The sequence below is a fragment of the Mus caroli genome, unplaced genomic scaffold (genome assembly GCF_978045245.1).
Source record: "Mus caroli unplaced genomic scaffold, Mus_caroli_1 scaffold_6, whole genome shotgun sequence".
Taxonomy (NCBI): Eukaryota; Metazoa; Chordata; class Mammalia; order Rodentia; family Muridae; genus Mus; species Mus caroli.
In genome coordinates this window covers 66,374,551-66,399,112 of record NW_028227261.1, presented here as the reverse complement: position 1 = coordinate 66,399,112, position 24,562 = coordinate 66,374,551, and the positions used below count along the sequence as shown (strand labels likewise).

Sequence of the window (24,562 nt, the reverse complement as noted above, 5' to 3'; positions counted from 1 at the left end):
TTTTGAGGAAGAGGCCCCTGAGAAACCAAATAGTCCATTTCATCTGTGAAGTGTACCAGCTTCAGGGTGCCCGGAGGCTGTTTGGATCTTCCAGGCTTTCCTATTTCCTCCGACTTCTATGACTGTGTTAGGTTGCTGGGATGGCCTTAGCGGAGCTCAGTGGGCTGGAGAGCCTGCTCAGGGACAGTATCTCACAGGACTGGAGGCTACTTGTCCCAGATAACTAGAGGGTTGCCAAGAGAGTTGGTTTCTTCTGTGGTAACCCTCCTTGAGGTTTGGATTTGGGGTAGCCATGGTTTCCATATATTTTGACCAAAAAAAAAAAAAATCCTCAAAGAGAATAATCAGTATGTTGCATCCCAGGAACATGAATACAAGTGGCCCCAAAGAAAATGTTCTATCGGTGGTTTCATGAAGTTTATTTTGTTACAGGATAAAATTCAAATACATTGGTGGGAGCTGAGACTAGACAGCATACAGTCTCTCTGATTCCATCTGATGAGCGTCTTGGCTTCCAGTTGCTAGAACTTAGTGGTTTGCTAAACCAGAAGATTCCAGAAGGTTTTGCCTCCTGGAAACTAGGATGTTAGATAGGTTGTCGGTGGGCAAGAGAACCAGGGGTGTGGCCTAGGATTTGACTCTGGATCAGCCCCAATCCAGAAGTTCTAATGAGTCCATCAGCCCGTAGAATCTTTAAGCTTCTCTGGGAGCTTCCATGTGCAGGCAGGCTCCTTGTGCTCTTCCTTCTGGGTGTATCTGTGTCCGTTAGGTTGTGACTCCAAATCCACTCAAGTAGTGAGCATCACAACATCTGTATATAGGTTTGGACTGGGGCACAGTCTGGCCCATAGGCGTTCCCTGTGGAGAAAGCTTACTGTCTTAGTTAGGGTTTTACTGCTGTGAGCAGACACCAAGACCGAAGCAACTCTTAGAAGGACAACATTTAATTGGGGCTGGCTTATAATTTCAAAGGTTCAGTCCACTATCACCAAGGCAGGAACATGGCAGCACCCAGCCAGGCATGGCGCAGGAGGACCTAAGAGTTCTACATCCTCATTTGAAGGCTGCCAGCAGAATACCCACTTCCAGGCAGCTAGGACGAGGGTATTAAAGCACACGCCCACAGTGACACACCTGCTGTAACAAGGCCACACCTCAATACTGCCGATCCCAGGGCCAAGCATATACAGACCATCACATTTACCTTGGGGATGTGCTGTCTAGTTCGTATTGCAGGTTTTGTACAGACCTCTCGGGCTCAAGCATTTGGCCTCTTGGTCCCCGTAAATCAGGACCATAAATGGGATCCTATAAAACCACACACATAGCCCCTCCATATTTGTTGGTGGTAACTGGAGCTGAAGGACTGAAATCCCAGATAGGGATTGGACCAGATCCCACCCTAGCTGTCTTTCCTCACCTTGAACTTGACATGCTCAAAAGCCACCCATTTTCGTTACGAGGGTTCATCTCAGCTGTTCTATCTTTGGTGTTTTGAGAGTACCTCTGGGAGGCAGGACATACAGGGCTCAAAAGGATGGATCCTGAGACCAGGTAAGATAGGTGAAGTCCTGGTTTTGAGGTACCAGGGGAAGTGCATAGGGTACCTTGAGACAGACAGGTACGTAACATCTGTTTCAGGGAATGTAGCTGTAAGGTCCATAGTCGCAGGCATTCTTTTTGAGGTGACTGGTGGGAAATCGAACAGTTAAACATGGCCCTCTTTCAGAAACCTTGTTTTGTGTAGTGAAGACTTCCTGGATCCATCCGTTGATCCATCCGTTCTGTCTCAGCCCTTTAACCCATTTTTAGGCATTCTAGAGTCACCTGGATTTGGGACCTGACAAGGTATTGCTGCCTCCTGAGAGTGGTTGATGGGTTTCTCACTGGTGTCCTCCTCGATCTCGGTTCTCAACCCGTGGGTCACCACCCCTTTGGGGACTGCATAGTAGATAGTTACATTAAGGTTTATTACAGTAGCAAAACTACAGTTATGAACTAACATAATTTTATGGTTGGTGGTCACAAGTCAGGGGCTGTATTAAAGGGTCACAGCATTTGGACAGTTGAGAACCACTGCCTTAGATGCTCACCCAGCTACCCAGAGCCTCTCTATAGTGTGTTCCGTCACCTTGAGCAAAAGCTTGCCCCGGACCAAGGGTCGGTCTCTGTATCATGGGCAGTGACTCTTCCTAGTAGACTTTGAGCTCCTGGGAGTCCCCAGAGGATGTTAGGAGTTGGCACACGGTGCTCAAGCTGGAAAACGACTTGAGCCGTTTGCTGCTCTTTTTGTAGGACCTGTGTAAGAGAGGGTCTGTGAAAATCAGATAGGGTTCAGCGCTAACCTAGGATGAAGTGCTTGGAGCTTCATCCAGCTGTACTTTGCTTGTGCTGCCAGCAGGTGGTGCTGTGGGCCACATGTTGACACTGCAGGCCTCCATCAAGGTCCTGTTTTGTTCCCTGGTGTGGCAGTACAGTATTCAGTTGCCAGTCTGGTTTCCTGTAGCAGGTGTAGGTTTAGGTGAGGGTACAGGTTTCCATTAACAGTGAGAGCCAGCTGGATGGCCGGGTGGGCTTTGTAGACTGCTGTGGTCTTCCTGGTCAGTCTTCTTTCCTGCCAGGTACTATCCACTCCTCGCTGAGGCCTGAGATCCCTAGTGAGGCCCGTCGTCGTGTCGCTGGGAGGGGTTGGACTGAAGCAGAGCTGGCAGATGAGGGAGGACGAGTTTCAGGAGCGAGCCTGTTCCGATTGCTGCTTTCATTCCTACTGTGCTAGCTTGCTGCATTCTGAGAGTGCTTCCAAAACAAAATGAGATCTGTTTCGTATTCAAGCCTGAAAGGTCAGGTCAGTGTTGACTCAAAATCTGAGGTGGGGTAGCCTAGGGAACTTCTTGAAATGATTGAGCAAAGCGGTCATAAGTAAAAAGTTTGAAGGTTTTTTTTTTGTTTGTTTGTTTGGTTGGTTGGTTTTTGTTTGATTTTTGGCTTTTGTTTTATGTTTTGTAGCTCAGGCTGGCCACAGGCTCCCTATATATCAAAAGACAGTCTTGAACTTCTGATCCTCCTGCCTCTAAGCCTAGTAGCTAAATTCCCAATGAGTCGACTGACTGATCGTTGTTTCTTAAGTTGCTTTCTTTTGCCCAGTGTGAGGACAGGGCTGGACAGTCTGTTAGCCCAGATATGTGAAAGATGCAGGAGAAGCCACACCAGCAGAAGTGCTGGGCTTTTGTAAAACAGAGTGATTTTATAGATTGGTTGACCTTAAGCATATTAAACAAATAACTGTTGTTGATTTGAAAACACCAGTATGTTGACTGGTCGGTCTTTCCCCTTTAGTTGATATAAAATACATCTGCTGTAATTTCAATAATGTACCACAAGGTGGCATCAGTGTCAACTGTTTTAGCCACCAGGAAATGTAAATCTGCCATCCTACAGCAAAATCTCACAAATTCTTTATTTTGGAACTTTACCCTGTTGAGCCAGATACTTCTATTTTACTTTGTAAGAATATTATTAAGTGACAATTCATTTACACCCTTTCACTGTAAAAAGTGCTGGGGTCTTTTTCTATGAGCTTTCTCCCAAAGCCCCATGTTGTAGCCTGCTGTTGACCTGTTTACGTCCTGTCTTCTTTAGGGAGTCAACATAAAGTTTCATAATGATAATGTTACTTAGTTTTTTAATGTTAAGACTTTAATGTTTGTCTTTGTAATTGTTCTGGTTTGTTTCTCAGGCTTTGTTAGATCAACTCATTTTAAAAAAAAAAGATTCATTTATTTTTATTTTATGTGCGTTGGTGTTTGGTCTGCGTGTGTCTGGCAACCATATATGCACATTGCCTTCAGAGCCAGAAGAAGGTGTCGGATCTAGAGCTGGGGTACAGATGGTTGAGAGACACTCACTGTGTGGTTGCTGGAAATGCTCATGACTGTTGAGCCATCCCTCCAACTCCAGATCAACTCAAAGGATCAGGTTTCTTTCTCCACTTTTTCTAAGAACATGGATTTCCAGGAAGTCTTAGGAAACTAAAAAAAAAATGCTTAAACTTAAAAATTAAAACTACTAGCGGGGTGGGGGGGGGGGGGAAACACACCTTTAATTCCAGCACTCAGAAGGCAGAGGCAGGTGGATTTCTGAGTTCGAGGCCAGCCTGGTCTACAAAGTGAGTTCCAGGACAGCCAGGGCTACACAGAGAAACCCTGTCTCGGAAAAAAAAAAATTTAATTACTTTGAATAAACATTTGAATTATGCAATGTATGAAATACTGTCTGCTGTATATGTATACATATGAACAGCCTTTGACTTAGTATATATATAGATAGATAGATTATTATGGGCTTGTCACATCACTCATCTTTAACCTGCATTCCCTTCCAGATGGTTATAGTGGCATGCAAAGAAAATTTCTTATAAAAGATCATGGTATAGTAAAAAGAAACCATTATCAAAGAAATAGGCCTAAGTTTTTATATCAAGCTTTCTTTACTCCGTAGTAAATGTGGTAGAGAAGCAACCTTGATCAGAAAAATCTTTCTACAACATTTGGGCTCAATTTCTAACCTAAAAGTCACATTCTGTTTATTTGTGATTTAATTGGCAGTAAATGTGGTGCAGTCAAAAACAGCGGCCTATGTTTTGGCTATGTCAAGAATGGAAGGGGCTGGGGAGATGGCTCAGCAGTTAAGAGCACCAACGGTTCTTCCAGAGGTCCTGAGTTCAATTCCCAGTAACCACATGGTGGCTCACAGCCATCTGTAATGGGGTCTGGTGCCCTCTTCTGGTGTGTCTGAAGAGAGCAATGGTGGTGTACTCATATGCATGGAATAAACAAATAAATCTTAAAAAAACAAAATAGAAAAGACCATCGGGTTTTATTGTTTTGTTTGGGGGTTTTTGCTTTGATTCTTTTTAACTAAAGGGCTTTTACGGGTTTGCTGTTCTTCGGTAATCTTCCGAGTCCTTTCCCTTTGGGGATTGGTAGGAATGAGAATGGGCCTGTAAATACGGTTAAGTATCTTTGCTTAAAATGAAGCATGACCAGATGTGACCGTCTTCTTTCTTCTCCTTTCTCCCCTAGATTGGAATAATTGGTGGAACAGGCTTGGATGATCCCGAAATTTTAGAAGGAAGAACTGAGAAATATGTGGATACTCCATTCGGCAAGGTTAGTGTCCCGCTGCCGGAGTGCTGGCTTGGCCGGTGCTTATGCCTGGCTGGCTTTGTTTTTACTAAGTTATTTATTCACTTTACATCTGTATCAGATCTTCTTCCTCCTCTGGTCCAGTCCCTCCCTCCTACCCCTCCCCTGCCCCCCCCCCCCCCCCCCCCCGAGTTCCAAGCTCATCAGCCAATCCCAGCAAGGCTAGGTGCATCCTCTCCCGCTGAGGCTGGACAAGGCAGCCCAGCTAGGGGAAAGGGATCCAAAGGCAGACAGTGTACAGACACCCCCCCCCTCCCACTTTAGGGTCCCACATGAAGACAGAGCTACACATCTGCTGCTTATGTGCAGAGGGCCTAAGTCCATCCCGATCCTGCACTCTGGTTGGCAGTTCTGTTTTTATGAGCTCCCATGAGCCCAGGTTAGACTCTAGGTTTTCTTGTGGTGTCCTTGACCTCTCTGGCTCCCTGAATCCCTCTTCGCCCCTCTTCCACAGGATTCCCCAATCTCCACTCAGTGTTTGGCTCGGGGTCTCTACATCAGCTTCCAGTGGTTGCTGCATTAAGCTAAGCCCCTCCCGACAGCATTTACGCTAGATTCCTGTCTGCGAATAGAGCAGAATATAAATAATACTGTCAGGAGTGGACTCCCTCTCATGGCGTGGTTCTCAAGCTGGCCAGTCATTGGCTGTCCCTTCCCTCAAGTCCTGCTTCAGCCCTCACCCCTGCATATCCCGTAGGCAGGACAAATTGTGGGTCTAAGGTTTTGTGGCTGGTTTGGTGTCCCATCCCCCCATAGGAAGTCTTACGTGATTACAGGAGACGGACAGTTCAGGCTCCATGTCTCCCGTTGCTGGGGAATCTTAGCTAGGGTCGTCCTCACAGATTCCTGGGGGTTTCCATTGTCCTAGGTTTCTAGTTCATCCCAGAGATGTCCCCACCCCAATCCAGTTGTCTTTCCCAGTACTCTCTCTTCCATTCTCCCTCCACATGGTCCCTCCTGTTCACACCCCTCTTGCCTCCCCTACACAGTCCACTCCTTCTATACCTCCCACCATGCCTAATGGATTTACCCCTTTCAGCAAGATTCAAGTGTGATCTCCTTGGGCTGTCCTTGTTGCCTACCTTTTGTGGTTCTGTGATTCGTAGTGTGGTTATCCTGTACTTTATGACTAATGTCCACTTATAATAAGTGAATACATTCCATGTTTATCTTTCTGAATCTGGATTACCTCACTCAGGATGACATTCTCAAGTTCCATCCATTTGCCTGCAGATTTCTTGATGTCTTTTTTTAAATAGCTGAGTAGTATTCCATTGTGTAGCTATACCACATTTTCTGTATCCATTCTTCAGTTGAGGGACATGGGTTGTTTCCAGTTCCTGGCTATTTATGAATAAAGCTGCTATGAACATAGCTGAGCGAGTATCCTTGTGGTATGGTGGAGCATTTTTTTTTGGGGTGTATGCCCAAGGGGTGGTCTAGCTGGGTCTTGAGGTAAACATCTTTCCAGTTTTCTGAGAAACCATCAAATTGATTTCCAAAGTGGTTGTACAGGTTTGCACTCCCACCAGGATGGAGGCTAGAACATCCTTGATCCGCATCCTCGCCAGCATGTGCTGTCACTTCAGTTTTTGATCTTTGCTATTCTGATAGGTGTAAGGTGGAATCTCGGAGTCGTTTTGGTTTACATTTCCCTGATGACTGAGGACACTGAACATGTCTTTAAGTGCTTCTTTGCCATTAGAGATTCCTCTGTTGAGAATTCTGATTAGCAATGTATCCAATTTTTTAATTGGGTTATTTGGTTTGTTGATACCTAGTTTCTTGAGTTCTGTATATTTTAGGTATCAGTCCTCTGCCAAATGTGAGGTTGGTGAAGATCTTTTCCCATTCTATAGGCTGCCATTTTGTCCTTTTGACTGTTCTTTGAAATAAAAGAATTAATGATGGTTTGGATTTCCTTGGCGTCTGTTGTTATGCCTCCCCCCTTCTTTTCTTGTTTTATTAATTTGGATATTTTCTCTCTGCCTTAGTTTGGCTAAGGGTTTGGATATTTTCTCTCTGCCTTTTAGTTTGGCTAAGGGTTTGTCCATCTTGCTGATTTTTCTCAAAGAACCAACTCTTAGTTTCATTGATTCTTTGTGTTGTTCTCTTTGTTTCTGTTTTATTGATTTCAGCCCTGAGTCTGATCTTTTCCTGCAGTCTACTCCTCTTGGGTGTGTTTGCCTCTTTTGTTCCAGAGCTTTGTGTGTGCTGTGCTGTTACTGCTAGCGTGATGAAGCACTCGGTGCTGAGACCTTTCCCCTGAGCACTGCTCTCGTCCCTTTGGGTATGTTGTCCATTTGTTTTCACTAGATTCTAGAAGGTTTTTAATTCCTTTATTTCTTTGACCCATGCTCACTGAGGAGAGAGTTGTTCCAGTTCCATGAGGGTGGAGGCTTTCTGTCGTTAAGTCCAGCTTTAATCCATGTTGGTCTGTGAGATACAGGGGTTATTACACTTTTCTTGCATCTGTTGAGACATGCTTTGTGACCAAGTATATAACCAATATTGGAGAATGTTCCCTGAGGTGCTGAGAAGAAGGTAGATTCTTTTGTATTTGGGTGAAGTGTTCTAGGCAGGGGATTGGGGACAGGGGTTTGTCACCTGGTTGTTGCTGCTGCTGGCAGGCCTCTGGGAATCTACCGGCTTGATTTTTTTTTCTTAAGATGTATTTATTATTATATCTAAGTACACTGTAGCTGTCTTCAGATGCACCAGAAGAGGGCATCAGATCTTATTACAGATGGTTGTGAGCCACCATGTGGTTGCTGGGATTTGAACTCAGGACCTCTGGAAGAGCAGTCAGTGCTCTTAACTGCTGAGCCATCTCTCCAGCCCTTGTTTTTTTTTTTTTTGTTTTTTTTTTTTTAAATAAAGAGTAACAGTTGGTTTTGTGTGGACAGCCTACAAGGCCAGAGGTCCTAGCACTGAATTTCCTCAGCTGAGGTGTCCATTAAACTACAGGAGACTGATGCCATGGCTATTGAACACACACGTGACTTCTTGGTTTACACTTCTAGAAGTCAAGATGTTCATTTTCCATTCAAATCTGTTTCTAATTTAGAGTCCAGGTCGCACCACAGACTGGTGACTGACTGGATGAGTCAGTATGAAAGTGACATCTTCTGACCCAGATGAGCCAGATAATATTATCCCGCCGAGGCTGTGTGAGCAAGGCATCCACCTTCCTAATTCCACATTGCCTCCTCTAGTCACGGGCATTCTTCTGACAAGAAGCCCTCTGAGAAGAGCTTGCATCCCAGCTATGCCCTCATTTTCAGCTAAGTTCTTCACCTGACCTGGGTTCTTCCAAGTTCTTTCTCATCTTGCTCTTAGCCTTGGGCTTTCTTAATGGACATTGGTTCTCCTGTCTTTCCCTGTGACACTTCAAGTGGCCGACTTAGGCCTGGACATCACAAGCATGCGGTTCTGTCACTGAGCTCCTGGTAACCCCACAGTTTTCTTAAATCCTCAGCCTTGCCTTTCACACCATGTCTTGAACCATCCAAATGCCATCAACACATGTAAGGTCTCCTGGGGCACTTGCTGCCATCAGAACCTGTGTAGTCCATGCTAGCCAAGAGCTCAGTCAATATTTATTGACGATAATGTCGATCATTAAAAATCTAAACTCCTTTCCCTGTGCTGTAGCTTCAAACGCCAAGTTCCTACCAGTCTCTTGTGTTGTTTAATGATTCTAACTTTTAAGAACTCTCTGTGTGTGTTTTTAAATGACTAAGCCGTAGCTGTTTATTTTTTTCCATTGCATGCAGCCATCTGACGCCTTAATTTTGGGGAAGATAAAGAACGTTGATTGTGTACTTCTTGCAAGGTAAAGTATTTAAAGGTTTTTTGGGTTTTTTTTTTTTTTTGGCTTTGTTTTATTTTTAAACATTACTACTTCGGGAGAGTTTAAATTTAACTTAAAGTCTGGGAACAGGTAATAATGTAGGTGTGAGTTGTATGTCTGTAGAGTCAGGACTCTGTTTACCACACGAGGCCCTAAGATAAGTTCAGATTTCAAATCTTTAGGAAGTCGGAGATCTCGAGTCCCACATCAGTCTGTAACATAGTTGGTTTACCCTCCTCTGAAGCTTCCGTTTCCGTTCTCACGGAAAAGCTATTTCCTTTCACGATCTCCTTTCTTCCAGCGATCAGATAATAAGATGCTTTGTCCATGACAGATCCTGATCCTTGTGTAGGAGGAGTTCTTGTTCTGTGGAGGGGAGGTTAGGCGTCCCTGGACTGATGTGGGTTACTTGTGCGAATCTACTCGCTCCCCGAACAGAGCTAGTGGGATACACCACTGCACAGAAAGAAAGCACCGTCATGAGGGACTCCCCTGCTCACGTGTGGCCCGCAGACTGACTCTCTCAAGCATGTCATCAGGTGGTACCTTCTAGAAGGATTGCATGGTCTAGTGGTGGGGAACCAGTCTCAGGCCAGCCCACACTTACATGTGTTGGTTTTATTATGTAAGACATGGAAAGGGGACTATTCAAAGCTCTGTCCGGAACAGTGAAGTAGAAGACCCTTGGAAGCCAGCAAAACTAAAATGGAGTTGTTAATTGTCCCTCCCTATGGGTTTCAGACAAGTCTCTTTCCTTGGTCTGTGGTCATTGCTAGAGAGCTGCCTATTTTTTTCTCAAGCTCAGGGAAGAAACGATTATTTAAATTACACTGATGTTTCATTTGTTCTGGAAAAACCTCCTGAGAGCTCTGGAGGTGAGCCCTAGGAAAATGTGTGCATTTCTGGGTAATGATGGGTCCCTCCTTAGATGTCATCTATGAGCTCAGAGTGGAAACTTGGTGTGCTGTGTTGGTCCACAGTTTGTTAGCTATTAAGAGAAGACAGAAAATTCTCTCTTTTTTTAAAATTTATTAATTTATTTTATGTATGTGAGTACACTATAGCTGTACAGATAGATGGGTTGTGAGCCTTCATGTGATTGTTGGGAATTGAATTTTTGGGACCTCTGTTCACTCTGGTCAACCCTGCCCACTCCAGCCCAAAGATTTATTATTGTAACTTTCAGACATACCAGAAGAGGGCGTCAGATCTCATTATGGGTGGTTATAAGCCACCATGTAGTTGCTGGGATTTAAACTCCTTCAAAAGAGCTGTCAGTGCTCTTACCCACTGAGCCACCTCACCAGCCCCAGAAAATTCTCTTTAAATAAGAACAGGATGATAGGGAGGCATATTTAACAGCTCTGTCAAGCACATAGCTATTTCATTATGGGTTTTACTGATGGGGGGGGGGGGGATCCTGTCTTCAAGTGGGCTGGGTGACTTTTGGGAGGCCAGAAGGAAAGTCAATGAGAGAGCTTTGAACCAAAAATGGTTGCCTACCAAAGCCCAAAGTTCTTACTCCAATGCTTGGATATATTTCCACTCTTCTAATTGTGACTACTTGAATAAATAATAGCACACATGTAGGTGCGTATTCAAATAGGCATATAAAATAGATTTTAAGTGGACTTTCCAATACTGAGTAAGTACGTAAGTTATAAACAAACCTTTCAAACACTGAGCAAAGGCAGGCTTGTGTGTTACTTGCTTCTAGTGTATTTCTGTCTTATCGCAGGTAAAAAAATGAACTCTTGACAAAACTACTTCAGTAGGACATTACTTGTGTTAGTTTCTCAAGAGGCCTGATAGTCTGGGCATCTTTATAAAATATTGCTCATAAGAACATAAAAATGCCATGTAACCAATGTGAGTTTTAAGATTAATTTTAATAAATTTTATGTACACACATTAGTATCTTGCCTGCATGTGTGCCTGTATGAGGATGTTTGATCTGAAATAGGTATTACAGACAGTTGGGAGTTGCCGTGTAGGTGCACGGAATTAAACTTGGGTCCTCTGGAAGAGCAGCCAGTCCTCTTAACCACTGAGCCATCATCTCTCCAGCCCCCTAAAATGAATTTTAAATAGTGAGCAGTTTACAGCTGTTGGCTTGAGTTTCCTAAATGAATGTGGATTCTCAGGTTCGTGGGTTTCAGGTGCTCAAATAATTTTAACCAAGTGCATATGTTTGTCCAACAGAGTGATATTTACATGACAGATGCTACGGAAGAAAACAAGGGCAGAGCCCTTGGGGCAGATTGTAGTTTTAGAGGTGGGCACCAAGGAGACATAGAGGGGACATTAGTGTTGTAGTTGTATGCGGTGTAGATGAGAATACTTCTTGATCTTGGTGCTGAGATCTAAAGAGGGTCAGGGCCTGAGCGAAAATTAAGAATGGAAGCAAAGAAGTCCAGTGAGCCTGGATTACGAAGGCGTAAATAACATGAAGTGGCTCCTCGAGGTTCCGGTAGCTAGGACTCAGAGGTCAAGGAATTGGCTCCCCTGGGGGTTGCGGGTCGATATTTTTTAGTAATATTTCCATTCCTTTTTAGTTTGCTTGTTTTGGTTTTGGTCTTTTTGTTTGGTTTGGGTTTTTTGAGACAGAATTTCTCCTTGTTACCCTGGCTATGCTAGAACTCTTTCTGTAAAACAAGCTGGCTTCAAACTCAAAGATCCACCCGCCTTTGCCTCCCCAGTGCTGGCGTTAAGGGTGTGAGCTGCCGCTGCAACCACCACCACAGTAGTAATAATTCTTTATGGGGCTTGTCATAGGTATGATATGCATACCATCCTAATGAAGCAGCATTTAACCTGGAAACCCTTTGAAAAGGTAATGCCCACTTGATTTGTAGCTACTAAAAAAAGATGTCAGGTCATTATATTTACTAATGCACTAACCTTAGGGAAATTGGAAACTGAGACGGCTAGTCTTTTTTTTTTTTTTTTGGTTTGGTTTTTTTCGAGACAGGGTTTCTCTGTATTACCCTGGCTGTCCTGGAACTCACTCTGTAGACCAGGCTGGCCTCGAACTCAGAAATCCACCTGCCTCTGCTCCCAGGTGCTGGGAAAAAGACGTGTGCCACCACTCCCGGCAAGATGGCTAGTCTTGACAGAAGAAATGCTTTATGTTATGCTATCGGTCTGGATCCAGGTTTAATTGAGAAACAATTATATATATAAAACATGTTTTATGATATGTCTGTATAAACACTTTGGGGTAAGCATTGAATTTTTATCTACAGAAAGATTTTTTTTAAACTTTAACTAAAATATTGGTTCCTTTTCTATAATTTTTAAGAACCTTTTTGTCCACTGTTATTGCCATATATACAGTGCTACCTTTGGTGTCCATGTCTTGTTCTCCATTTCTCAGTTCTGTTACCAACTAAGAAATGTTCATGCCAGTTTTAAAATAGAAGCTGTGGGCCTTGCGGGCCCGTGGCTTCAGTTACTACACTCTTAGAAAGTTGTGCTTTCTCTTTCTCGCTGCTTACAACTTCTTGAGGAAAGTAGTGGCTCTCTAGAGCATTGTCAAATTTCAGTACAACAACAAATTTTTGCCATTAAAAATTGACATTATAAAGTCTGGAGAGATGGCTCAGTGGTTAAGAGCACTGTCTGCTCTTCCGAAGGTCCTGAGTTCAAATCCCAGCAACTACACGGTGGCTCACAACCATCTGTAATGAGATCTGATGCCCTCTTCTGATGTGTCTGTAAACAGCTACAATGTACTCACATACATAAAATAAGCAGAAAAAGAAAATTGGCATTATATTGAACAATGTATTGAGAAATGAATCAAAATAAGTTTTTCTTTCAAAAAAAAAAAAGGACCCTGAACCCTGTCTCCAAGAATAGTCACAGCCCTGTGGTCCAGGTCAAGGTTAGATCTACAGTTCAGGCAGGGGCAGGTGGGCGTCTAAGTTTCAGGGCAGCTGGGGCTACACAGAAAATCCTGTCTCCTGGATGGATAGATGGATGGATAGATAGATAGATAGATAGATAGATAGATAGATAGATAGATAGATAGATAGATAGAATAAAAGCTTTGATCCAGTTAAGCCCGGAACAGTGGTCATGAAAGAGCTGGTCTGTCATCCAGAAGAGCAGGACATCAATGAACAGCTTCATAGTTGACTCGGTGAGGCAGAAGGGTTTGGAGGCCTCCACCAGGAACTTGGTTTTGCCGTTTCTTTGTAACTGTTATAGTTCCCTGCTCTGACGGCGGATGTCATACTTCCATCTCTTAGACACGGCAGACAACACACCATCATGCCTTCAAAAGTTAACTACCAGGCAAACATCTGGGCCTTGAAGGAAGAGGGCTGTACACATGTCATCGTGACCACAGCTTGCGGGTCCTTGAGAGAGGAGATCCAGCCTGGTGACATGGTCATCATTGACCAATTCATTGACAGGTAAGTGCTGAGTGGCTCTGAGAGATGATGTGTGGGAAACACGGAGATGGGAGAGCAGGTCACAAAATCACTTTAAGCTTCTCATTGTAGGTTGGTTTTTTTTGTTGTTACTGTTTTTTTTTAAACTAAACTGACAGATATTATATATTGATGAATGTAATTGCTATATGTGGACATTACATGGTGATTTATATAATGTTCACCTATCACTTCACATACACACCTCACAAATTAGCTTGGATGCAAACATTGATTTTTCACTGTGGAATAGATGCACCACATCGCCATGCCACGCAGGAGGTTTCAAAAACGTACTCTTTCTGCTCAACTGAAACTTAATGTCCTTTGGCCAATTATCTCCCAGGCTTCAGGTAAGTGCCGTCGTCGTCGTCGTCTCCTCATCTTCTGAGTGTTTTAGATCGCATGTGAGTTTGTGTATTCTCTTCCAGTGCCTGGCTTACTTCACCTCACCAGATTCCTCCAGGTTTGTTCGTCTTGCTGTCAATGACTGTTGTCTTTATTATGGTTGACTGATTTCTGTTGTCAGTGTGCCACATTTTCTGTACCTGTGACTAGGCATCAAGGTTGATTCTATAGTTGGGATAAAGCTGGCTGTGCAGAGGGGCCTCTGGAGTAGGCTGACTTGGATACTTCGGATGAGTGCCCCGGGGTGGGGTAGGTCCTGAGGTTTTCACCTTCGTTGAGGAACCCCAAGGCTGATTTTCATAGTGGCTGGCCTAATGTACATCCCCACCAACAGTTTATAAGGGCTTATTGACTTCTGTATCTCTACCAACCTTTGTTGCCTGTTTTCCATTCTGAAGATCAGATCTCACTATAGATATGGTTGACGGTTCCCTGGTGGCTAAGGATATTGACTATTTTTCTTTATATATTTCGGTTTTTAATTCCTTGCTGGATGAATAGCTGGCAAAGATGCTCTCCCAGTACGTGAGCACTTCCTGGGAGTGCGATGCATTGTGTGTGTGCCTTTTCAGCTTGGTTCTTTCGTTTGCCCCGTGCTGTTGTTTCCAAGCTGCTGGGGTCCTGAGGAAGGAAGTTCTTACCCTGCCCAGGCCTCTAGTTCAGTGTGCCTTTCCTTCAGCACTGTCAGGGTTGCAGGTCTGCTGCTGAATTGACTTGGTGTGTGTGCAGAATGAGAGAGGGCAATCTCATCCCGTTTCAGACCCCTGCCTGTCTACATCTGAATATCCCCCTCCCCCTGCATGGGTTACTAGAACTTGTCTTTCCCATCATGGTCTGGGCCCTCACAGGGAATCCAATGGCTGTGGTTTCTCTCATCTTTGTCACTGTCTTCTGCTCGCCTCATTTGTCTTAGAAATAGGTGTTCAGTTAGGTTATTTATTTGAGAGCTTTCTGAACTTTTTTTTTTTTTTATTAGGTATTTTCCTCATTTACATTTCCAATGCTATCCCAACTTTCTGAACTTTTAATACAGGCGTTCATGACTACAGCCCCCTTTTGGAACTCAAATGAGTGGGCTGTGAACTTAAGTATACTCAATACTTCCTGCATATGTATTCATAGTCATTATATTTTCATCATAGATTGTTTCCATTGTGGGTGTCTGGTAAATTCCTTTTTACCCTCTGCTTCAGCATGTTCATTTCAGATCGTACGTGTGAGTAGTTCCTGCTGCTGTCTTTCTGTTTCTCACTTCTTTAATTCACTTCAAGAAATCCCTCCAGGTTCATCTTGTCACACATGACTGTTGTCTTTTTGGTTTTTCGAGACAGGGTTTCTCTGTGTAGCCCTGGCTGTCCTGGAACTCACTCTGTAGACCAGGCTGGCCTCGAACTCAGAAATCTGCCTACCTCTGCCTCCCGAGTGCTGGGATTAAAGGCGTGTGCTACCACCGCCCGGCAGACTGTTCTCTTTCTTATCTATTTAGTGTTTGTTGTCCCCTGAGAAAGGCATGTCCTCTTGTTAGTGACAGTTCTCCATGAGTCTGCCTCTGTGCAGTGCTCAGCATCCACTTTGATTCAATGGAGAGAAAGCAAAAGTAACACTGCCAGGCAGTGGCGGCACTCACCTTTTAATCCCAGCATTCTGAAGCAGAGACAGATGGATCTGTGAATTCAAAGGCCAGCCTGGTCTACAGAGAAAGTGCCTGGACAGCCAGGGCTACACAGAGAAACCCAGTCACTAGAAACAAAACCACAGATAGATATATCTGTAGTGAAAGAAAGAACTATAGGGCATACTAGGAAGGTAAAATTTAAGATGAAAGTATAAGGGAAAGAGAGAAGTGGGACACCCCTTTAATACCAGCAGTTGGGAGGCTAGGCAGGGTAACTAGAAAGTTGAGACTAACCAGAGATACATAGTGAGACCCTGTCTCAACAAAAGTTTGGGGAAGGTTGGGCACACAATAAAAGAAATTGAAGGGAAAAGTCATATACTCCTCCTTGCTGAAGATGGGGGTGGGGGTCTTTCCAGTTTTGGGGGTAAGGGGGAAGTGGATACGTTTTAGATCCAGTCCAGCAAGTCAGTTTGGGGTGGGGGTTTGGAGGCTGAGCCTGTTCTACCTTGCCTACCAGCATGAGCTAAGAAGTGACTGAGTTACAGCCGCTAAGGAAGCAGAGCTCTAGTGCCAGTGATCTTGGTATGTGGCCCCTAGGAGGTAGACTACAGTCCTTCTGGCTTGTCACAAGTGTGGGCTGCTCAGATGGTTGCCCGTCACTTTCAAGATACTCTGTTATCAGTGTTCCTGTGTGTATGACAAACCAGTCCCTGTAAATATCCCTGAGCGTCCGCATTTGAGGATGATGACCAAACCAAGGCATCCTGCAGTGAGCAGGCAAGTCGTCGCAGGCATGAAGTGCTTTGCCAGCCCTGGCCACACTAGTCTCTGCCTTCGTCCACCCATAAGTCTTTACACAGTTCATCTCATGCTTCAGAGATCCAACACTGTTTTTAAAAAGAAATTTTTCTACTTCCCCGTGTAATGCAGATGAGCACATCAGGCTAAGAAAGGAATAACAGTGTTAGGAGGGGTGATAGATCCAGATTACCATGGGGGAATTGGACTGCCTCTCCACAATGGAGGTAAGCAGGATTATGTCTGGAGTGTAGGAGATCCCTTAGGGCGTCTCTTAGTACTACCATGTCCTGTGATTAAAGTCAATGGGAAACTACAACAGCCTAATCCAAGCAGGGTGACAAAGGATGCAGACCCATCAGGAATGAAGGTATAGGTCAATCCTCCAGGAAAAGCGCCAAGACCTGCTGAGGTGCTTGCCGAGGGTGAAGGAAATACAGAATGGGTAGTAGAGGAAGGTAGTTATAAATACCAGCTAAGGCCACGTAACCAGTTGCAGAAATGAGGATTATAAAGTAATAGGAATGCTTCTGTCCTATTTTGCTAAGAATACATTTGTCTTTCTTCCAATTTCTTTAACATCAATTGGTATTTAATTTGAGACACTAAAAGAATGTTCCCAAGGGACATTGCCCCATTGTGAATTTACTGTACAAAGGAATAGTTATATCATGTTAGGCTTACTCAGGACAGGACCTTATTATTGTTTCATGTGGACATGAGATATTATTTGTGTCAAGTTGACAAGGGGTGGATTGTAGTGGCTATTCCTAGTTGTCAACTTGACTATATCTGGAATGAACTACAATCCAGAGCTGGAAGGCTCGCCTGTGATCCTAATCTGGAGGCTGGGAGATACAAGTTTCTGACCTGGATCTTGGCATGGAGATCTTGAGGCATAGTGGCTATGAACACCAGAAGATTAAGACAAGGAGATCTCTGAGTTCAAGATTATCTGGGATTAAAGGTGTGGCTAGGGAGCTCGTGTATGTGTTAATCGAGCCATGAGCTCTATAGGTTCGTCAGTGCGTCTTAAGTTCCTTGTTCACCTGGATATGTTGAATAACGAGACAATCTACATCGAAACTGGAAGTTCAGTGTTACTTTCTGCATTTTAAAGCATGTGCAGCAAAAATTTAGCACTCTTTCCGGAACGGCACACATTGCTTCTTTAAAATGACATCTTTCAGCTACTTGGGGGCTTGGCTGCTATGAGGCTATGCATACCCTTGCTGTCCTGGGCAATTTCTCAGATGTTCTTAAACTGAATGAAGGTTTGAAACTCTAGATTTGCATGATTTTGTCGGATGTTCTGCGTCAAGAGAGTAGCGAACCATCTTCACAGGTCACGCCTGGCTGCTTACAGGAGAAGGCCTTGCCAGTTCCTTGTAACTGTCTGCTAGCACGGTCCTATGTACTGTACATTCCTGTGGGTAGGGACATTTCTCTTTCATCCTGCCACCTGTGGGGGTGGGCAGCTGACACAGAGGAGTCCATGTAACTTCCCTCCTGACTCTGGCTTTGCTATGTGGATAGAGAGAGCTTAGCTGTTCTCAGGGCTCCAGTTGGACTTTTAGATGGTGAATTTTTTTTTTTTTTACATGCTTTGATCCCAGCATCTTCTGATCTTCAGTGTTACTATGCCACTTATAGATAAAGCAGCAAGTGTATGGACCCCCAGTTGCTTGCTAAGGGGGCTACAGTTACTTCCTCACCAAATGCTAACAGTTCTTTTTACAAATATCTTTGAAGATGCAGTGGCCTCTCAACCGCACAGGATCTATGATGAGGTGCCTCATGAAGTCAGAGACGAGAGATAGATGCCTCCTCCCTGCTGTGGTTTGGCAAGGGCCTTGTGTAAACAGGCCAGATTCTAAGAAGAGCCTTGGCCGAGTTTAGAAGCATGTTGTTTGGATTGCTTAGCCTTTCTCTCGTTGCTTATCAGCTTTGTAGCTTATACTTACTTCTTAAAGGTTCTTTGTAGAGTGTTGCATAGGGGGCCTTTTCCTGGGGGACTCTGCTGGCTTCTCCCCAATGTTGACACACTCTATTGTCTCTTCCTGAATTTCTGGGCACACCTGGTCCCTCCATTTTCTGTTAAACACCATGACCAAAAGGCAGGTTGTGGAGGAAAAGGTTTATTTAGATTAGACATTCAGATCATAATTCATCTTTGGAGGATATTGGGACAAAAATTCAGGCAGAAGCTGATGCAGGGTCACGGAGGGGTGCTGCTTACTTGCTTGCTCTTCATGGCTTGCTCAGCCTGCTTTCTTTTAGAACCCAGGATCACCACCAGCCCACCTACCATGGACTGGGCCTTCCCTTCGATTAGTGAGGGGAGAAATTGAGAAATTGCTTTACAGCTGGACCTCATGGATACATTTTCTCAACTGAGGCACTGATGACTCTAACTTGGGTCAAGTTGACACACAAAACCCACCAGTACAGATACTATTACAGATCCTGTTGTCTGGGTAGAAGAAATGTAATACAGTCATCCCATTCGAGAGGCTGAGGGCCCAGGGACAGGGACTTCCGGCAATGACTTCATGTAAACTTTCTTCCTGTGCCATCAATATCTGCTGTATCACTGAAGTCATTGATTGGACAGGAAGGAAGGATATATGTAGAAATTGTGGGTGTAAGTCTTTATTTTAAACTTAAAACAAAATTCATAGAGACAGAGTAACTTCTGTGACTCAAAATACCAGGTCAAGCAATGCCTGCCCTTCAGTATCCTATCTGTTAATGTAAGAGTTCTGCGGGTATTGGGTTCTGATGTGTTCCTTCTCGAGCTTTTTGGTTGGTTGGTTGGTTGGTTGGTTGGTTGGTTGGTTTTTTTTTCCCAGCTTGTCCTCTTGCAGGAAGAATAGGAGAGGCCTGGGTTTGCTCTTGCTCTGACTCATCAGGAAAGTCCCGCAGTAAATACATGGGCTGATATGATAGATGATGCCTATTTCACCCTCCTAGAGACACAGCCCTGCCTTGGGCTTCCCCGGTAATGTCATCGTTGAAGGCTGAGGTCTTGTAGAGGTGTGCTCTGGTGTCGACACAGGTCTTCTTTCATCTTGAGTGTGTCCACTAGAGTCTTAACGGTTAGAAACGGACTCCTGAGCGAGATGACTTGCACCTGGGACCTCACCCCTGAGGAGTCCACAGTAGGGACATTGTTTGAGGGTAGTTCTGGATACCCAGATTGCATGACAGCACCCTGTCTGAAACAGGAAAGGAAGGCACAGAGACCCATGATGCAGAGTTTCCTAGGGGCCTTTGCTCCGTCCCACCCCTCTGAGAGGCAAGTGTGGACAGGACAGGACCATCCTGTTCCTGTGGCTTGTGTGTGTCCTCACTCTGCTGAGAAAGTCATCTTCAGTGTTATAAAGAAGCAGATACTGGGCTGGTGAAATGGCTCAGAGGTTAAGAGCACTGGCTGCTCTTCCAGAGGTCCTGAGTTCAATTCCCAGCAACCACATGATGGCTTATAACCATCTATAATGAGATCTGGTGACCTTTTCTGGCCTGCAGGCATACATGCAGGCATAACACTGTATATATAATAAATAATCTTAAAAAAAAAAAAAAAAAAAAAAGAAGCAGATACTACTGGGCATACACTCGCTACGTGCCTCTGCCCTCCCTTCCATCCATAACTTGTGTCCAAGTTTTCCTTTTGTATCTAGCAAAGTCAACAACCCCCAAGAAGTAGTTTGTCCTTAGAGTCTGCTCTGGAATCTAGTTTCCTTAGAGCTCTTCACAGTCTCACCACATTCCTGTTGTAACAACTGAGCTGTGGAGCTGAGGGCCGTGGTCAGTTCATGGTAGGCACTCCCTGAGGATCATCCTCTGATTGATGCTTGAGAAGACCTAGGGACAGAGATGCTGTTACATACTAGCAAGTGGACCCAAACTCAGGTGATTGGAGCCTGTCCCCTCAGCTCCCGCTCTCCCACCCCAGTGAGATGGCTCAGATTTTGTAACTGTCTTCTGGCACTTGCTCATTTGTAACACTGCCGCACCCTCAGTGAGCCTGGCTGGAGCCACCTGTCCCTCTTCTGTCTCTGAGTCTCCATCACAACATCTTGTTACATGTGCATGCTCAAGCCTACCTTCTCTCCCTGCAAGCATTCTGGACAGTTCTCCCCGTTTCCACCTGACAGCCCCTTTAGCTGCTTTCTATAGCTTCCTGTAAATAAGACATGAACTGGCCACAAGTGATGTCTAGGGGGCTATCCTCTGGGCTTTGGAAAGCAGAAGTTAAACTGGCAGAAATGATGTTCTGATTAGCTATTCTCATAGACTGACTCAGCCCTTCCTATAACTTGGTGTAAATTGTTCCAACTTGTGGATACGTGCTTCTCTAACTCTTGCCACTTTTCTAGGAATGGTTTCTGGTTTTCTGGGTTTTTTTGGTTTGTTTTTTTTTTTTTTTTTTTTTTGGTTTTTTTCGAGACAAGATTTCTCTGTGTAGCCCTGGCTGTCCTGGAACTCACTCTGGCCTTAAACTCAGAAACCCACCTGCCTCTGCCTCCCAAGTGCTGGGATTAAAGACGTGCACCACCACTGTCCGGCTCTAGGAATGGTTTCTCACATAAGTTCATATTTAGAAAGCCCCAAACCTTTGCTTGTTTCTCTTTTTCCATGTGACTGTGAATGATTATGATGCAGTAGACAGGAAGACGAGTTAGCTGTGAATAATTCAGGAGTGAAAGAAAATGTCACATTTCACTCTTAGGAGCTGGCAATTTCTTAAATATAACTATTGCTGTTCGAAGTGGACATTTTAAAAAAGGTCATCTGACCCACTAGTGGAATTTAAAATGCTAAAGCCTTTCCAGCCAACTTTTTCCCATTTACAGTTTACAATCCTAAGCATAAAAGCACACAGTGGTACTTTTTCCTGCATACAGTATATCTACGTGTGGCTATTGTTTCCCAGGTAAACAGATAAAAACCACTTACATCGACCTGGAACAAGTTGGAACACTTGGGAACCAATAACAGCATTAGTAAATGTCACTGTCCCTTTTTACACACGGACAGACTGAGAGTCTAGGACTGTCTCTTGCAGTCTTGAACAAAGGCTTCATTGATGCAATGTTGAAATCCTAACCCTTAAGGGAACGAGGTCAGATTTGTTCCTGCTACTCCCATCAGAGTTAAGATTTCTGTGATTGTTGTTTTTGTATTGTTTTTTTTTTTCCTTTTTTGAAGATTTTTTTAAAAGAATTGTTTATTGTATCTTATGGGTATGAACTTTGCCTGTGTGTATGCGTGTGCACTGCATCTGTGCGTGTCTGGTGCCCTCAGCGGTCAGAAGAATGTGTTAAATCTCTTGGAACTAGAGTTGTAGATGGTTATGTGCTACCATGTGGGTGCTAGGAACCGAACTCAGGTCTTCTGTAACCAACAAGTACTTTTAACATTCCCAAGAACCATGTTTGTTCTTATGTTGCGTAGTGTACTGTTAGCAAGATCTCATTAGCAGATTATAAGGAGGGATAATGAAGCCTCGTCATTGAACAGTCTCATCACTGAGGTTTAAACATCCCTTAGGTTCGTTCACTTGTTCGTTCGTTCTTTTTTTCTGTTGTTTTTTTGTTGATGTTGTTATTGTTACAGTTGTTAAACAATTGGGAATACTCCTGAGATTGAAATGATCCTAATGAACTGAAAGAATCTCTTCCCCAGAAACCATCCTTGTGAGCAAAGCCATGTCACCTTGCAGGCACTTATGCCAGGACTTGCTAGGGACAGAGGCCGCATTTGGAACCTACCTCAGAAGTTGTGATGGTTTTGTTTCTTGGAAAACAAGTGTGTTTCTCTCCGGTGCATTTTTAGCTTCACATATCTTAACGGGAAAGCCTTGACTTAACACTTTCAAGCTAATTCAAAGGTGTCTACTTAAGAAACAACCTACCAGGGGCTGGCCAGATGGCTCAGTGGGTAAGAGCACTGACTGCTCTTCCGAAGGTCCTGAGTTCAAATCCCAGCAACCAGATGGTGGCTCACAACCACCTATAATGAGATCTGATGCCCTCTTCTGGTGCATCTGAAGACAGCTACAGTGTACTTATGAATAATAATAATAATAAATAAATCTTTGGACTGGAGCGAGCAGAGGTCCTAAAACAAAAATTTCAATTCCCAGCAACCACATGAAGACTCAAAACCATCTGTACAGCTACAGTGTACTTGCATACATAAAATAAATAAATAAATCTTAAAGAGAGAGAGAGAGAGAGAGAGAGAACGAAGGAACAAACCTACCAATTGGTTTTTCTGCTGTGCTGTGTCTGAACTACCTTGAACTCATTTCTCTTGGCAGTACCAGTGTATATGTCTCCTTCACTCTTTCAGAGATATACTTTGTGCATTTTATCTTAGTGCCTGAGCTGGTCAGTTTTAACTGCCACCTTAACACAATTTAGAATCATCTAGAAAGAGAGTCTCAGTGAGGAATTATTAAGGCCAGGTAGGCGTGTGGATATGTCTGTGGCTAGTTATTAAGTAATATCAGGCAAGCTAGTCAGTTGTGGGCGGCACTCGTTCCCTAGGCAGGGGTCCTGAGTGGCAGGAGAGGAGTCTCTGCTGTACTATGTGGACATGATATGACCATCTTTCTCAAGCTTCTCTCACTGTAACTTCCCCACAGAGATGGACTCTAGCCCGGAATTGTGAGCTAAAACCCTTTCTCTCCTAAGTTGCTTGTTGGCCTAGTATTTTGTCACAGCAGCAGAAAGGAAGCTAGGAGAGCATCTACCCCTGCTTGACAACCTCAGGCAGTTTTAGAGGTTTGCATGATTTGTGGCCCATCCAAACGCCAAACTCCCATGTTGGTAGAAGAGAGTACAGAAGCGGATGTTCCGGGTGCAGCAATGGCCAGGGCCAGCCCCTTGTATTCTGTTATCTCATCCACCCTTGCTTAGCCCATAGGGGTAAGTGGTTTTCTCTCTCCTGCCCCCACTTTTAGCTATAGGAAGATCTGAGGCAGAGGCGCAGAGGTCTGAGTGACTTTCCCAGAAGCAAGCAGCCAGTGAGTAGTAAGCATCTTGCTAGTCAGTCCCCTGAAATCCATGCTCAGTTAGGGGGCAGAGTTAATCTCTTTACTTTAGAATAAGAAGCAGACCTTCGGCAGGAGTTCTTTATTGCTATAGAAGCCATGGCTGGGTTGATTATATATCAAACTACAGAAACAAGTGTATCCATGCCCTGTTGATAGTATAACAAATTATTTACAAACTTAGGAGCTAACCAAAATTTTGTCATCTTGGTATTATTTGGTTAGTAGTTTAGCATGGGTCTCACTGGGCCTTTTTTTTTAAAGCTATTAGCAAGGCTATATTATTTTATATTTTATATTATATTACTCTGGGGGTGGTGCTTAAGATGGAACCCATTTCCTGACCCTTTATGCCCTACACTCTTTGACTTGGGCCCACATCCATCCACAGCCAGCACTAAAGGATGAAGTTCTTATCACTCTGACATCTACACACCTTCTACCCTCTTGCACATTTAAGGATTCTTGTAAGGATGACGTTCCTGCATAATTAATCCAGAATTCTCTTTCTATTTTGAAGTCAGCTTCATACGAAGCCATCTGCTACCCTTGCTTTTCTCTGCCAGGTTAGGTAAAGTAACCGTGGGTTCTGGGGATAAGCCTGTGGTCATCTTGTGGGGTAGGCATAACCCAAATGTAACAATGAGATGCAATTGTACCTGAGTGTACTGAGGGGCAGCCACTGAGAGTTTCCATTTTTAATCAAGGGTGCAAGTGGGTATTTTATTCTGTTTCAGCTGCTATAACAAAATAGTGTAGACTCTAAACAACAGAAATTTCTCAGAAGGCTAAGAAGGCCCAGAAAAGGTGCCAGTGCATCTGGTGTCTGAGAAGAGCTAGCCTGCTTGACCTGGTCTTAGTTTCCAGATGTTAGGACCTTAAGGGGCAGGGTTTCAGTATAGAAGTCTAGAGATTGGACAAGCCTTAGATGTTGCTGTGAGGTTGTTGTTTTGTTTTGTTTTTTTTTTTAAATGTATATGGAGTTTGGGGTATTAAGGACTTTGTACAAGACACATTTGACTGGTTGGCTAGTTGGTTTTATTTTAATTGAAACAAAAGGATGAAATACATCTCTGGCCCGTATCACTCAACAACAATGAACTACACAGTTGAACTATAATTGTGAATCCAGACAGGTTGGTTTGGTAGGAATTGGGAGGTGACCTTTCCAGCTTTGTT

General features: G+C 44.0%; 1 protein-coding gene across 1 annotated transcript in view; it reads left to right on the top strand.

Annotated features, from left to right (window-relative positions):
- Mtap (methylthioadenosine phosphorylase) overlaps positions 1-24,562 on the top strand; it is a 41,155-nt gene that overhangs the window by 5,575 nt on the left and 11,018 nt on the right. The window contains exons 2-4 of the mRNA XM_021159850.3: positions 5,082-5,168; positions 8,981-9,039; positions 13,311-13,478. Of these exons, the coding sequence (XP_021015509.1) occupies positions 5,082-5,168; positions 8,981-9,039; positions 13,311-13,478 (314 nt within the window). The remainder of the gene's footprint in view (positions 1-5,081; positions 5,169-8,980; positions 9,040-13,310; positions 13,479-24,562) is intronic.